This window comes from Chlorocebus sabaeus, chromosome 20 (assembly GCF_047675955.1).
Source record: "Chlorocebus sabaeus isolate Y175 chromosome 20, mChlSab1.0.hap1, whole genome shotgun sequence".
Classification (NCBI taxonomy): Eukaryota; Metazoa; Chordata; class Mammalia; order Primates; family Cercopithecidae; genus Chlorocebus; species Chlorocebus sabaeus.
Genome location: NC_132923.1, coordinates 24095873 through 24110685, shown reverse-complemented (window position 1 = coordinate 24110685; position 14813 = coordinate 24095873). Strand labels below are relative to the sequence as shown.

Here is a 14813-nt window from a genome sequence, read left to right as displayed (position 1 = left end):
ATGTTTATTGTTTACAGTCTATCCTCCTGCAATAGAATGCAAACTCCATGAGGGCATAGATTGTTCACCAATGTGCCCCTAATGCCTAGCACAGTCCTGGCATGTGATAGGAAATAAGTATTTGTTGAATCAATGAATGCACTCAGCACCTTGCCACAGAAAGTGGGGGTAAAGGAGTGTCACTGTAGGTTGGGGACAGGAGAGAAGTGCTTGCCGTTCCTTCCTGCTCTGCCCGCCTGGCCATCACCCACGGAAGATGGGGCTGCAGAGTGAGGGGCGCTAGGACCAGGAGGCGGTGGGAGATAGGATAAAAGTTCCTCTGAAACCATCTCCACTATCTGTCTCTGAGATGTCTGCCGTGTGTAGGGATGGGGCCCGGCAGGGAGGAGGTGAAAGAGTGGTCCAAGGAAAGGGGCCCAACCAATAATGAGCCTGGGCTCATTCCTCTCCCACCTGCCCCTCTCGAGAAAACTTTAGGTTCCTCTGAACCTAAGCCAGCTGCACCCCATCTGCTTACACTCGGGAGGCACCTCTAACGCCACCACCGCCCCCAACCCCCAGCCAAGGACTGACAGTGAATTTGGGTTTGGGGAGCATCGGCTGTAACTAGTTAGTTGTTTACACCAGGACTTTAAAATCACATGAGGAGGCAGGAAAGACACCTGCGAGGTGGGAGAAACTGAGGCTGAAGAAGGGACTGGAGCGGGACCCCAGGTGAACTCTGACCTCTCGAAGTTGGAAGGCCCAGGATTTTAAAAAGAATTTTAGTTGCAAGGGCCACTGTGCCCGCAGGGGCTGTACCTGCTATCCTGGGAGGTTTGAGGGTTGGGGTAGTGGGGAGAGGAGAGTCACTTACGGCAGACTGCACCTCCCCACCCCTTCCCGATTTACCACGCCCCCAGGCGATCTGCGGGCGGAGGGAGGGTGAGGGAGCAGTGGGGAGGAGGCACGATGGGAAGGCGAAGGAGGGAAAAAGCTCCAGGACTTCCACCCTCTCGGCAGGACCCCCACCCTGGCCTCTGGTGCGGGAAAACCTCCCAGCTGTTTCTGATTCTTTCATACTCTCAGCCCCGCCCGAGAGGTTGGAGGACCGAGGCACAGAGGGGGAGAGGGGAGAGACTGAGCTCCGCCGAGCCCGGGCGTAAGGGGCGGGGAGTCCGCAGGTGCCCCCTTAACGTCGGCAGTCGATTCCCGGTCCGTAAAGAAAAGCACCCGGGCCGCGCAGGCTGGGCAGGCAGGAGCCAGGTCTAAACGTGATGCTTTGGGGGTGGGGGGTGCAGTGGGTCGGAGGAAGCAGGGCGATGAGCTCTAGCTGAAAGCATCCCCTGCCCGAAGCCGACTGCCCACGGCGCCCCTGTAGGCAGTGTTGAAAAGGTAGTCAAGACCCCCAACTCCCGGTGGCAGGGACTCCACCCATTTCACAGAAGCGCAAGGATGGAGGAAATGAGTGCATCCTCCGTGCTCAGCGCCAGTGTCACTGTAGGTTGGGGACAGAAGGGAAGTGCCCGCATCCCCTTGTTCCGCCAGCCTGGCCGTCACCCACAGAAGTGGGGCTGCCGATTGAAGGGCGCTAGGACCCGGTGGCGCGGTGTCGGCAGGGACTGGGCGCTCCGGGCGCAGGAGGGAGCCGCGGCGCCCCGTCGCAGTGCGCGGGAGCAGGTGGGGGAGCGGTGCGGTGGCGCGCTGGAGCCCCGAGGGGCGGAGGCGGCCGCTACACCTAGGGCGCCGGGGAGCGCCCCGGGCTTGGCGCGGGCGGAGCCGCCCTAAGGGCCGCGCGTGTCCCCGGCCTCGGCCCCGCCCCGCCCCGTCCAATGAGAGCCCGCGGCCGAAGGGGCTGTCCGCACACTAGGCCCGCAGCTCCCTTCTGCGCCGCAGACCCCCTGACATCGCACCCGGTGCTCAGGCAGCCGGCCCCAGATCCGGGTTCGGCGCGCCGTCGTCGGCTTCCGGACACTGCAACTTGCGCCCCTCTCTGGGACCCTGCTCCCGGGCTCTGGACCCCAGGTGACCCTAGGTCCCCAGCCGCCGGTGAACCCCATGGCCCCCCAGGGGGGTGAGGTAGGAGCTGCGTGAGTACCCCTAGAAGGTGCCCCGTCCACGCCCCTCCGGGCTGCGCGGCGGGAGTCTTCGGGGAGCTATGCTGAGACCGGGTGGTGCGGAGGAAGCTGCGCAGCTCCCGCTTCGGCGCGCCCGCGCCCCGGTCCCTGTGCCCTCGCCTGCGGCCCCCGACGGCTCCCGGGCTTCGGCCCGCCTAGGTCTTGCCTGCCTTCTGCTCCTGCTGCTGCTGACGCTGCCGGCCCGCGTAGACACGTCCTGGTGGTAAGTGGGGCGCTTAGGCTGGGCGGGCGAAGCGCTTGGTAGGAGAGGCCCGGAGGCGCCTGGAGGAACTGGCTGCTCACTGGACCAGGCTGTCGCTTCGACGGAGTTGGAGAACATTCGGGCAGGACTGTCACTGAAATCTGAAGTCCCGGGGTGGCGGGAGGGTGAGGCGCCGCGTCTTACACGCCTGGTGAGAAAGGCGCGGTGCATTCGGAGCAAGGACGCCCGGTGGTCGCGGCTCCTCAGGCCTCCGTGTGCTGTACCCCCTCTATTTCAGCTCAAGCTCCTTAGGGCAGAAGCTACCTTCCGAGTTTCCCTCAGGGTGAGTTCAAGGAACCAATGACCTTCCAGGGGCCGCAATAGCTTCGCCGGGGCCCCAAACGTCTAAGGTCGCCCTCTGAGAGGTGGAGAAAGGGGCAGCTCGCTAGTCTAGCCCACCCATACCACAGGAAGGCTTTGGTGAGGCAGCAGCACCCAGCCGAAGCTTAGAAATGGAATCGAGGCAAAATTTACCCCATTAACTCCCACAATTAAAACAAAATGCATGGGTTTGCATTATCTAGGCGTTTGTCTTCGGCCACCGTTTTGAGGCTGTCACTTGGAAAATTTGTCTCCCTCCCTTCTTCCTATTCTTTCCTATCTCCCATTTCTCCCCTCCAAGAGCCAGAGGGCTGCGGAGTCCAAAGGTACTAAGAGAACCCCTCCCCAGTTTTCTTGCAGACCCTAGACTCCAGACACTTCACAAGAGGGCAGATGAGGCAAAAAGGCATTACAGATCCACTGGATGTCTGGTGTCTGTTCTTTTTAGAATCCTCCCTGCCCACTATTCCTTGGATGGCACTCATCACCTTCCCCGTAGGAGAAGGAGCTGCTTTCTCTTCTTCCCCACCCTGGGGAGAGGACAAGGCAGGGAGAGTTGAACCTAGAAAAGACTCAGTCTTTCCTCTTCACCCCGCAATCAAACTGGCCTGTTGGACTGGGCTATTGCCCCTCTCCACCATGCAGTGCCCCCCTTCCTTTCCTCACTCCGTTCTTCTTCCCGTGGAAGCCCCCCTCCCCCAAGTGTGGTCTCTTCTCCCCTTGCACCCTGTGGCTTTTCTTCTCTTGACTTGGAATCTTGGCTGAAGGGTGAGGGGTAGCTGGCCGAGGGGCCGCCAGCTTGGGCTGCAGATTCCTATCATTTCAAGATGCGTCTCTCCTCATCCCAACCCCCACTCCCTGTTTTCCTGTTTCAGAAAAATCTCTCTTTTGGATTTTTTTTTTTTTATCTCTGCAGTGTTGGGGAAGGCTGGGAGGGGGGTTCTGGATGGGGGAACAGAGAGGCCTATATCTTACATCTGGCTTGAAACATTCTTTTAGAAAGGGAAAGGGGAGAAGGGGGATGAGAAAAACCTTTCAAAGTTTTGAGTGAGATCAAAGCCACCTTTTGCCTTCATGAGCTTGGTCTGGCTGGGGACTTGGCATCTTTAGGGTCTTTGTTGAGATAACATGAAGTGACCACTGCCCATTTTTATCTGGCCCAGATGGCAGTTTGCTTTTTGGGACTCTTGATTGCTTCTTACCAGTTTGGGATGTAGTCTTGGGGACCAATTGGTGTTTGCGTGAGGAGGGGTCACTCTGGTAATTTCAGCATCCTGGCAGCGGTTCCTAAAGACCCAAATGGGGGTCTTCCTAGTCCCCATTTTGTACCCTTGTACAAAATAGTCCCCATTTTGTATCCTTCTCCCTTTTCCTTTCTCCCTCTACTACCCTCCCCTGATGTGGTTCATATTAAAGATTCTGGAAAAAATTCCTGGGTGAAAGAGCTAGGGAGGGAGGGAGGTGACACACAGAGTGACTTAGCAGCCCCTGTGAAAAGGAGGAAGGCTGCAACAGGGCCAGGTTGGGAAGTGCGTACAGAAGTTGTTTCAGCTTCCTTGCTCTACACCTGTCATAGTTACAGGCCCAGATGCCTGCCTCAGTGATCACCACTTGTGGGATAAGGTGAAAAGCTACCTTCTAAAGGCAGGCTAAGCCCCCAAGCTTTTCTCTTAGGAAAAAACCAGCAAGACTGATGTTCTGTACAACCCGTGGAAGAGAAAATGCCTGTTGACTCTGGTGCGTCCATGTTCCACTCTGGAGCAGAAGGCCATCATTTTCACCAGTTAATAGTTGGATTTTTCTTATAGCTTGAGATTCTTCCCATTACTCTCTAACCACTGCCCTCCCTCTATCCTAAACAGACCAAGAAATAGGGGGGTCTGGCATGGGCTTTCCTGTTCCATTTTGCATTCTGTAGGGTGTTGGATGTAGGGAATCACGAGAACAGGATTGTGTTCATAGGCTCACAAAGGGAGAGAAACACAAAGTGGTGTCATATTGTTAGCATTACTGTTACCAATAGCAGTTGCTTTTAATAAGCCCTTACTGAGCTTCAGGCACTATGGCCAAACACCTTATGAGCATGATCTTTGTCAATCTGAAATAATCCAGTGAGATAAGTTCTATAATTATCATCCTTATTTCACAAATGAAAGTGAGGCATTAAGAGCAGATTCATGGAGGCTAATAGTGTTATCCCTTTGTTCAAAGTCCTATATGTGGTGGGCCGAACCGTGTACACTAGGGGCTGTACATGAAAGGAGGAAAGAAAAAAAAAAGTGGATCCTTGGCCCGTTTGTGTCTTTAATATACAAACATAAAACATCTGCAGATAGGCTGGCAACTGTTGACAAGTAAAGCTGTGATGGAAATGGGAGTTTATGGCTGACTAGAGGGAGAAGGGAGTTGGGGATAAATCAGAACAGTTAGGTGTTTATTATAGTGATTGCATACCTACTATGTATCAGGCACTGTTCTCAGTACTGGGGATACTGAAGTGAACAAAACTGACAAAAATCCCTGCCTTTGTGGAGCAGTGCATCCAAACCATGTGGGGATCTTGGTGAAATGCAGATTCTGATACAGTAGGCCTTGGGTGGGGCCTGAGTGTGTGCATTTCTAACAAATCCCCAGATGATACAGATACTGCTGTTCTGGGGAGCACGCTTTGAGTAGCAAGGGGCTAGAGTAGTGTATGCTTCACTTTGTCAAATGAAGGGATGTGAATTGTCCAAAAGCAGGTGAAGAGAAGCATTCTGGGGCAGGAAGTTGGGAAGGAAGTGAAGAACTTCCAGAAGGAGAAAACAAACCTAGAGTCGGGGCATCTAACACTCTACCAGACCATGAGGTGGGAGATGCCTTAAATATCTTTGTATCCCTAACATCTGAGCTCAGTGCTTGGCACATGGTAGGCATTTTGCAGTCTGGTGTTGAACTGAGAGGAAGATGGGGTTAGCCTCAGGCTTTATTGGAGGCCTCCTACACTAACTACAAGGGGCTGACTATGGAGAGCAAGCAAGCACCTTGCTCTGTGGCGTCTTGAGGCCGTTACATAGTGGAGTAAGGGTGGTAATAGAGACACTTAATTATCTTCCCATCTTAGATACTGAACAGATGTTCCCACACTCAGTGAGGATGTAATAAAAAGGACCTATGTGGGCTGCAGCAGAATGAACTTAAGTCAGACCACAAGAAGGACTTTTTGCCCGAGTTTGGCCTGCCCCACTCCAGACTGTCTCACGAGGGCTGGGTTATTGGTCTGTCATTCCCATCCAACCCTCCTCACCCAAGCCCCAGTAAAAAAAAAAAAAAAAAAAAAAAAAACAAACACCCATTGCCTAGAGCAGTACTTGGGCTGAATTAGGGAAGCTGAACAGTGGTGAGACAGGGACAAGCTCCAACTCCAACGGTCTTGATTCTCCAAACAAAGCACCACAGCAGTGGGTGTAACTCTGGGCTGTGCGTCAGGCAGCCCTTTCCGGCCTGGCCCTGTCTGGGGTGTTTATTTTGTTTGTTCCTGGAAGCTGTTGCCCTGATGGACAGTGCTGGGGACGCTGATTCCATGGGATTTGTTAGGGGAGGGCCAGCCCTCTCACCCCTTCCCCGGGACAGATGGGCCCCATCAGCCCTGCTGAGTTCCCGAAGAGGCAAGCATCAGCCCTCCTTGTGTTTGTTTGAGTTGGTGTCACCAGTGGTGATCCAGTCTGTGGGTGAGGGCCGGCTGTGGGAATGCGGGGGGGCGGTAAGGGGGGACACAGAGCCCAGGGCAGTCTAGCTTTTCCCCTCCCCACACCAGCTGCCCTCCCTTCTCCTCACCCACTTCTAGGCCCATTTTGGGGCCGTTCCCAAACCACAGGCTCATTCATAGCTCAAACCAAGTCTTTTCTGTCTGCAGTAGCAATTGCTTTCCATGGCCCCCACCTGTTCAAAAAGGGGAGGGACGACAGCCCTTTGATGCGTTCTGAACAGGAGAATAGAAAGTTCCCAGCAAATCAAGGAAGGTGCTATGGGGTTAAAGGGAGAGAAAGAGAATGAGAATGGAACTGGGCTGTTGAGATGAAGGAAGTGGGCGAATGGGTCAGATCTCATTTGGTGGCCTTTTGGGGAAAATGGGTGATATACTCCTGTTTTCTCTCTGAAATATTCTTCCTGAGGCTTGTGGTGGGATCCAGGGTTAAAACTGAGTGAAGAGAAAATATTGCCTTGAGAAACAATAATAACTCTGGCAACCCACCTATTCTTTAGTAGCCCATCTCAACTGACCTTCTTTTAATTGTTCATATTGGACAGACTGGAGACTGGAGTGTGGGAAGAGTCACCCTCTTACTTATCTTGGCCTTTGGCTTCCCACTGCAAGTTCCATCCAGGTTGGGGAAGATGGTTTTAAAGGTTCATTAGTTAAGAAAGGCCCTGGGGCCTGGAAATAAAGGGTTTGAGGAGGAGAGTAGAGGGTGGGATCTTCCTCCCCAGACCTCACAATTGGGAATTAGGATTTTTTTAGCTCCACGGGTCTGACTAGAGCTGTAAACATTACTCATATTGCTCACTATGTCTCTTCCCACGAGCCCCTCCCCGTCACCATTCTCCTGCTGTCAAACCATATCTTCGTGGACCAGCCATGCAGGACACCCCTGTTAATGGGAGCATAAGAATGTTGTCTCAGATCCTTATTTTGTTAGTTTATGTTTCCATGAAGCTCTTAATGTTTATTAAATAAACAATGAGTTTGTGTGACATGCCCACAGCTTCTGTGTATGTGACACATGCCTAGCCTGTGTTCTGGGAGTGTGTGTCACTTTGGCCTTTGGCTGGGGAACTGGTGATGGTGGGAGGCCACTCAATTACTCTCTCTGCACCTGTATAACTATGCTTCTTCAGAACTGTGGGAAATGGTTCTACTCATCAGCTTTATGGAATGTGGGTTAGGGAGAGGGGACAGACTCTCTTCAAGGTCTGGATGTAAACGTACCCCTTCCTTATTCCCTTCCAATGCAGAAAAAGGGCTGGGATGTTCTGACAGGGCCATCTCCGCCTTGCAGGTACATTGGGGCACTGGGGGCACGAGTGATCTGTGACAATATCCCTGGTTTGGTGAGCCGGCAGCGACAGCTGTGCCAGCGTTACCCGGACATCATGCGTTCAGTGGGCGAGGGTGCCCGAGAGTGGATCCGAGAGTGTCAGCACCAATTCCGCCACCACCGCTGGAACTGTACCACCCTGGACCGGGACCACACCGTCTTTGGCCGTGTCATGCTCAGAAGTAGGGGCCTCTTCCATTCTGTGTCAACTCCTTCCCTTTCTGTGCCGGGGGTGGTGAGTGGAAAGGGTAGGCACCATCTCCCCTCTCCTCTCCCACACACTGTTTCATAATCAGAGGAAGAATTGTGGGCAGAGCCCAGGATATAATTGGGAACAGACTCTTAGCACCTTAGATTTGTAGACAGGGGCTCCTCTAAATCCTAGTGCTCTGGGACAAGACCAAGGTAAAGCATTCCCTAGAACCTCCATCTTTCTCCCTCATTTTCCTTGTCCTCTCCAATCCCCAGCTTGGGAGGCTACCATGTACTGTAAGGCTGAGGTCTACCATAGGCCCTCTGTTCTTAACACCACCATCACTATCGTCACCCCAACACTCCCAGCACTACAGTAATGGGAACAAGAGATAAACAGAAAGGTGATATGTAAATATTTGGAGAGTCAGTGGCTTGGCCTCAGCTCAGCAAAAAAGATAAATAGAGCTAGACAGTAAACTAGGAGAAAGGGAGCAAGATGGGAATCTGGAGGTGTCAGGCATACAGGGGCGATCATTCATCAGTCTCCAAAAGCAGGGAGGGAGAGCAAGCAGGCAAGGGAAGGTAGCATGGATCTCTAAACAGGCTGACCCCTGGGCTGGGGTCTCCATTGTGGGGGAACTGTCCAGCAGAGTGGGCCTGAAAAGGCCTGGAATGTGGACTAAGGCAGGCTTAGCTGAGCCAGGGCTGGCACTCAGTGGGAGGGGATGATTCACCAGGAGACTTTTCAATGGATGGACACAGGGAATTTGGCAGGAAACAAGAGTATAGGTCAGCTCAGAAGGTCAGATATACAAAGAAGTGGATAGAGAGTAGTGAAGGCTGAGGGGAAGAGGTCAGATACTCTGGGGAATGCTCTTGGAAATGAAAGGCACCTTGAATAAAGGGGGTGTAGGGGTGACTCTGGGAAAGAAAAGGAGGGAAGAGGTTTCAGAGTCAGAGGTTGTATGGGCTGAAGAAGGGGACAGACAGGGGCCTCCTTCCTGAAGCACACCTCTACAATTCTCTCTCTAGGTAGCCGAGAAGCAGCTTTTGTATATGCCATCTCATCAGCAGGGGTAGTCCATGCTATTACTCGTGCCTGTAGCCAGGGTGAACTGAGTGTGTGCAGCTGTGACCCCTATACCCGTGGCCGACACCATGACCAGCGTGGGGACTTTGACTGGGGTGGCTGCAGTGACAACATCCACTATGGTGTCCGTTTTGCCAAGGCCTTCGTGGATGCCAAGGAGAAGAGGCTTAAGGATGCCCGGGCCCTCATGAACTTACATAATAACCGCTGTGGTCGCACGGTCAGTACTCATGGCTGTGTAAGTACACTCATATTTGCTGGGGGTGACCAGTATGTGTGACCATGGACTAAATAAATGTGAAAGTGGAAGAGCTGAAGGCTTCTGGGTCACTTCCAAAAGCCCCAACATCCTGGGACAGGAGCACTAAATGCAATGGAGATTGGGAATGCCTAGGGCCAACCAGGTGCCTGAAGAGTCTTCACACAGGTGGAAAGTAGGAAAAGGTGGAGAAAAGAAGCAACTTTTTAAGAAGGGAAAGAACTGCTTTCATAAAGACTGAGAGGATAAGAGGTTGTTCTAGTCAGTTCCCTGCTATTTGAACACCTTCTATGTGCCTAGTACTATGCTGGAAAATGGCATACTACTAAAGTAGAAGGCATGGTACCTGGCATTCTAAAACGTGAAAAGTAGAGGATATGCAAGCAAACTGTTATCGTGAACAGAATCCTGTGGCTCTAAAGTTCAGTGGGCTGTCTGTCATGAAAAGGAAAGCACTGTTGGTCCAGGAAGATTTACTGGGAAAAGAGTTTCTTGAACTTGATCGGGAAGAATGGGTGGGATCTGATGTGGGAGAGAACAACCAAGAAGTCAATCAGCCAGCCAGGGCCAGGTCCAGCCTATCTCAGAGCACTAATCCTTTTGGCCTTAGAGACGACTAAAATGTGCCCTGACCAGCTACCTCTCCCTTAACTGCCTTCCCCCTCCTCCAGGCTGTGCGGCGGTTTCTGAAGCTGGAGTGTAAGTGCCATGGCGTGAGTGGTTCCTGTACTCTGCGCACCTGCTGGCGTGCGCTCTCAGATTTCCGCCGCACAGGTGATTACCTGCGGCGGCGCTATGATGGGGCTGTGCAGGTGATGGCCACGCAGGATGGTGCCAACTTCACCGCAGCCCGCCAAGGCTATCGCCGTGCCACCCGGACTGATCTTGTCTACTTTGACAACTCCCCAGATTACTGTGTCTTGGACAAGGCTGCAGGTGAGTAAGGCAGGCAGGCAGGGACATGGAGTCCCAGTTCTTAGTGCAGGCACCCCTGGTTAATCATGGTCTGTTCAGTCTCAGGAGTTAGGGAAGGGGGTGCTGTGGGAGGAGGCAGTTTCCTCCCCACATGAACACCTGGTCATGAGATTGTTGACTTATGCCTCAGTCCACCAGGCCCAGTGCTGCCCAAGTAGAGAGGAGGTCACTCAGCTCCTTGGGGCCTGAGGTCATGCATCACTCCTTTGTATCCCAGCATCTGGGACACAGTAGGCATTATTCAGGGAATGTTTAATTTAGTTACCTGCTTTCAGTTTTAAGCAATGTGTGGGCTACACAGAAACATAAGATGCAGCCCTAACCCTTTGGCTCTTTGCAATCTACTTAAAGAAATGAGACATAATGGGTAGACAAATGCAAAGAGAGTTGATTGGAGAAATCAATAAAAGTTTATTTGAAAATGTAGGGAAAAAAAAAGAAACTGTAGAATTTAAGCTGCTCCTTGAAGCGTAGGGAGTGTCTGGAGAGCTTGAGAGAAGAGTGGGCAATTTCTTATCAGAGTAGTAGCCGGGCGTGGTGGCTCAAACCTGTAATCCCAGCACTTTGGGAGGCCGAGACGGGCGGATCACGAGGTCAGGAGATTGAGACCATCCTGGCTAACATGGTTTACAGTGAAACCCCGTCTCTACTGAAAAAAAATTCAAAAAACTAGGCGGGCCTGTAGTCCCAGCTACTCGGGAGGCTGAGGCAGCATAAACCCGGGAGGCGGAGCTTGCAGTGAGCTGAGATCCGGCCACTGCACTCCAGCCAGGGGGACAGAGTGTCTCCGTCTCAAAAAAAAAAAAAAAAAACAGAGTAGTAGGTGGGAAAGCACATGACCTGTTCCAGGGACAGAGAACAGACCAATCTGCTGGGTAAAAGTTCCCTGTAAGGGAGACTAAAGCTAGAAAGATGTCCTTGAAAGGTTTTATCCACTGTCCTGCCATTGAAGATTCTGAAACAGAGCTAAAAAAGAAACGAAGGAGAGATCTCTACCAAAGGCAGGTAAAGCTGCAAATGGTTGTTTTTCAGTCTGTTCGAGGTATTTGTGGTGGGATTCTTGGAGGTGCTGGAAGGTGATACGGTTTTTCCCCAAGGGAATGAAAGTTACCATCCTGGCTCACATTTCGGGTTCAGATAGGTTAAACTAGGAACATGCAATGCAGCAGAACTCTTCTCCTCTGGTTATTGTCATGGGGCTCCCAGGCTCTTTTCTACAGGCTCAGCAGTCAGGACTTGGGTGAAGTGGAGCCAAAAAGCCTCAGTTATCTTCGGTACTGTTTGTTTTCACCCATCACTGTCATTCCTGGAAGAGTCAAGTGGCTTGGAGTAAAATTGGGCATAGAAACAGGAAGGGGCTCTATGCAATTAATGAAGAAAGTAGTCTGTATACCTTGTAGGGTGCTAGAAGAAAAAAAGTCAGAGTCCTCCTGATTTTCCCAGTGATTTCCTGCCACTAGGTATACTTTCCTCCCAGTTGGTCTAATTCAGAGGGCTACTCTCTGGATACCTAGAAATAATTCCATAATATCTGAGGTGTAAGCCTACCCTGCCATACTGAAAATACACCTTTAGGGAAGGAACTTTGGAGTTAGGAGGGAGGATAAGTCAAATGTGTGTTGGTTTTTCTCAGAGGCATAAAATTAGGCCTCCTAAAACCCAAAGCGGGGCCTGGAATTCAAAGAATATAAGTCATCCCAGAAAGAATATGGAGCCAGGAATTCCCTCCAAAGCAGTAGAGTCCAGTTGAAGTTTCTGTGGTGATAGAAATGTTTTCCTATCTGTGTTGTCCAATACAGTAGCAACTAGCCACATGTGATTACTGAGAACTTGGAATATAGCTAGTGTGACTGAGGAGCTAAATTTTTTAGTTTACTTAATTTTCATTAATTTAGATGTAAAAGACCATATGTGATGAGTGGCTGCTACCCTGGACAGCACAGCTCCACAGTGTAGAAGGGGCTTTTGGTGCCCAAGAGGACTTAAGACCCAGCCCTTGGAGTTAGGAGACTAACATATACAGTAGACCTAGTCAGCCCACATTCCAGAGCAGTGGTCTCCTGACGTTCTGGATCCTTTACTCCTATCATTAAAACAATTTGAGCATATATCTCCATTATATGTATATTTATTTATATCTGTGTTCCACTATATGAATATATATTTTAGAAAACATACATCAATATTTTAAATTGATGAGATAAAAAAACATAGAAGTTCTAGCATTTTCCTCCCCTATCCCAGTGGCATGTGGAGACTAATGCTGTAGAAATCAGTTAATCTATTCTCCGTTTTGAACCTAGGCTAGTTACTTTCCCATCTCTGGATCCTTATTAACCATGGAAAAGGTTGGAGTAGATGCTCTGACGGGCCCAACTCATCCAAAAGTCTATTGATTTTATGATCTGTTGGCAGGATCTCTTTTGCTAAAATCAGTCAGAATGAGGTTCTAAGCATTCCCTGTGCATGGGGAAAACATGATGCCTATCGAGTTTCCACTGTAAGGGGAAGGGATAATGCTTAGGGATAATAATAATAATAATAATAATACAAGGGATATTACTTAGGAATATGCCTGCAGCCAGTCATGGTAATCAGTTCACCTCTTCAGATGAACAGAGATTATATCTAACAATCTATTATTGTGCTTATTTTCGTATGAGAAACTAAGTTAATGTTTCATTTTGACTAAATCACACAACTAAGAGTGGTAGAACTGGGATTTGAATCCAGACAATATGATGTTAGAGCCCATGCTTTTTTTTTTTTTTTTTTGGAGACAGAGTTTCACTGTCACCTAGGCTAGAGTGCAGTGGTGCAATCTCGGCTCACTGCAGCCTCGACCTCGCAGCCTCAAGTGTTACTCCCACCTCAGCCTCCTAAGTAGCTGGGACTACAGGCTCATGCCCATGGCAGCTGGCTAATTTTTTAAGTTTTTATAGAGGCAGGGCTTGTTATGTTTCCCAGGCTGGTCTTGAACTCCTGGACTCAAGCATTCCTCCTGCCTCGGCCTTCCAAAGTGCTGGGATTACAGGCATGAGTGAGCCACTGTGCCCAGCCCAAAAAAGCAATTCTTTATGTCTTCCTTCTGAGAATGTGGGTAAGGGTATCCAGGGCAGCTGAAGAAATAACTTTGTTCTCACTCCCTCTCTTCCCCAACCCAGGTTCCCTAGGCACTGCAGGCCGTGTCTGCAGCAAGACATCAAAAGGAACAGACGGTTGTGAAATCATGTGCTGTGGCCGAGGGTATGACACAACTCGAGTCACCCGTGTTACCCAGTGTGAGTGCAAATTCCACTGGTGCTGTGCTGTACGGTGCAAGGAATGCAGAAATACTGTGGACGTCCATACTTGCAAGGCCCCCAAGAAGGCAGAGTGGCTGGACCAGACCTGAACACAGATACCTCACTCATCCCTCCAATTCAAGCCTCTCAACTCAAAAGCACAAGATCCTTGCATGCACACCTTCCTCCACCCTCCACCCTGGGCTGCTACAGCTTCTATTTAAGGATGTAGAGAGTAATCCATAGGGACCATGGTGTCCTGGCTGGTTCCTTAGCCCTGGGAAGGAGTTGTCAGGGGATATAAGAAACTGAGCAAGCTCCCTGATTTCCCACTCTGGAGATTTGAAGGGAGAGTAGAAGAGATAGAGGGTCTTTAGAGTGAAATGAGTTGCACTAAAGTATGTAGTTGAGGCTCCTTTTTTCTTTCCTTTGCACCAGCTTCCTGATACTTCCTTGGTGTGCAAGAGGAAGGGTACCTGTAGAGAGCTTCTTTTTGTTTCTACCTGGCCAAAGTTAGATGGGACAAAGATGAATGACATGCCCGTTCTCTGAAGTCAGTTTGAGCAGAACTACCTGGTACCCCAAAAGAAAATCTTAGGCTACCACATTCTGTTATTGAGAGCCTGAGATGTTAGCCATAGTGGACAAGGTTCCATTCACATGCTTATGTGTTTATAAACTGCTGTGTTTTGTAGAAGAAAAAGAATCATAACTATACAAACACACATTCATTCTTTTTCTCTCTACCATTCTCAACCTATATTGGACAGCACTGCCTCTTTTGCTTACTTGCTGCCTATTCAAACTGAAGTGGAATGCAGTGGTTCCCATGCTTAACAGATCATTAGAACACCCTAGAACACTCCTAGGATAGAGTAATATAGTAAGTCTGGCCAGGCCTTGTGTTTGTTTGTTTTTCCATGCATTACTCTGTAGGTTAGCCAGATTTGGGGAAACACGGAGTAAAAGATAGGCAACTCATGGATAGTGGGAAGGCAGGAAAGCAGGTCTGATCTCAAGGGCCCACATGAGGCAAAAGTACATATTAGGAAGGTAGGGATCTCTGGCTTTGGTAATTCTTTATGAGAGGATCCTAGCCTTTGAAGCTGGGAGCAGGAGTCAGTGGCTACAGTGGGAAGGAGTGCTACGGGTTGGGGCCAAAATGATACACAGAAGGCAGCCTTCCTCCATTTACTCAACAAATCTTTATTTAGTGACTCTCCAAGTCCTGGTGATTATTATTGTTCAGTCCA

General features: G+C 50.5%; 2 protein-coding genes across 3 annotated transcripts in view; one reads left to right on the top strand and one right to left on the bottom strand.

The window, feature by feature from the left end:
* Positions 1-1840: 1840 nt before the first annotated feature.
* On the top strand, positions 1841-14447 carry WNT2B (Wnt family member 2B). Its single transcript, XM_007977544.3, has 5 exons — positions 1841-2319; positions 7719-7939; positions 8985-9262; positions 9973-10237; positions 13441-14447. The coding sequence occupies exons 1-5, from the start codon at positions 2138-2140 to the stop codon at positions 13668-13670; spliced, it is 1176 nt and encodes a 391-aa protein (XP_007975735.1). The 5' UTR covers positions 1841-2137; the 3' UTR covers positions 13671-14447.
* The window catches only part of ST7L (suppression of tumorigenicity 7 like), a 102555-nt gene continuing 99240 nt past the window's right edge, over positions 11499-14813 (bottom strand). Inside the window, exon 15 of one of the 2 annotated variants that reach the window (XM_007977548.3) lies at positions 11499-11582. In XM_007977548.3, coding sequence (XP_007975739.3) covers positions 11577-11582 — 6 coding nt within the window. In that variant the 3' untranslated portion in view covers positions 11499-11576. The remainder of the gene's footprint in view (positions 11583-14813) is intronic. The other variant, XR_012089980.1, reaches the window with a different exon arrangement.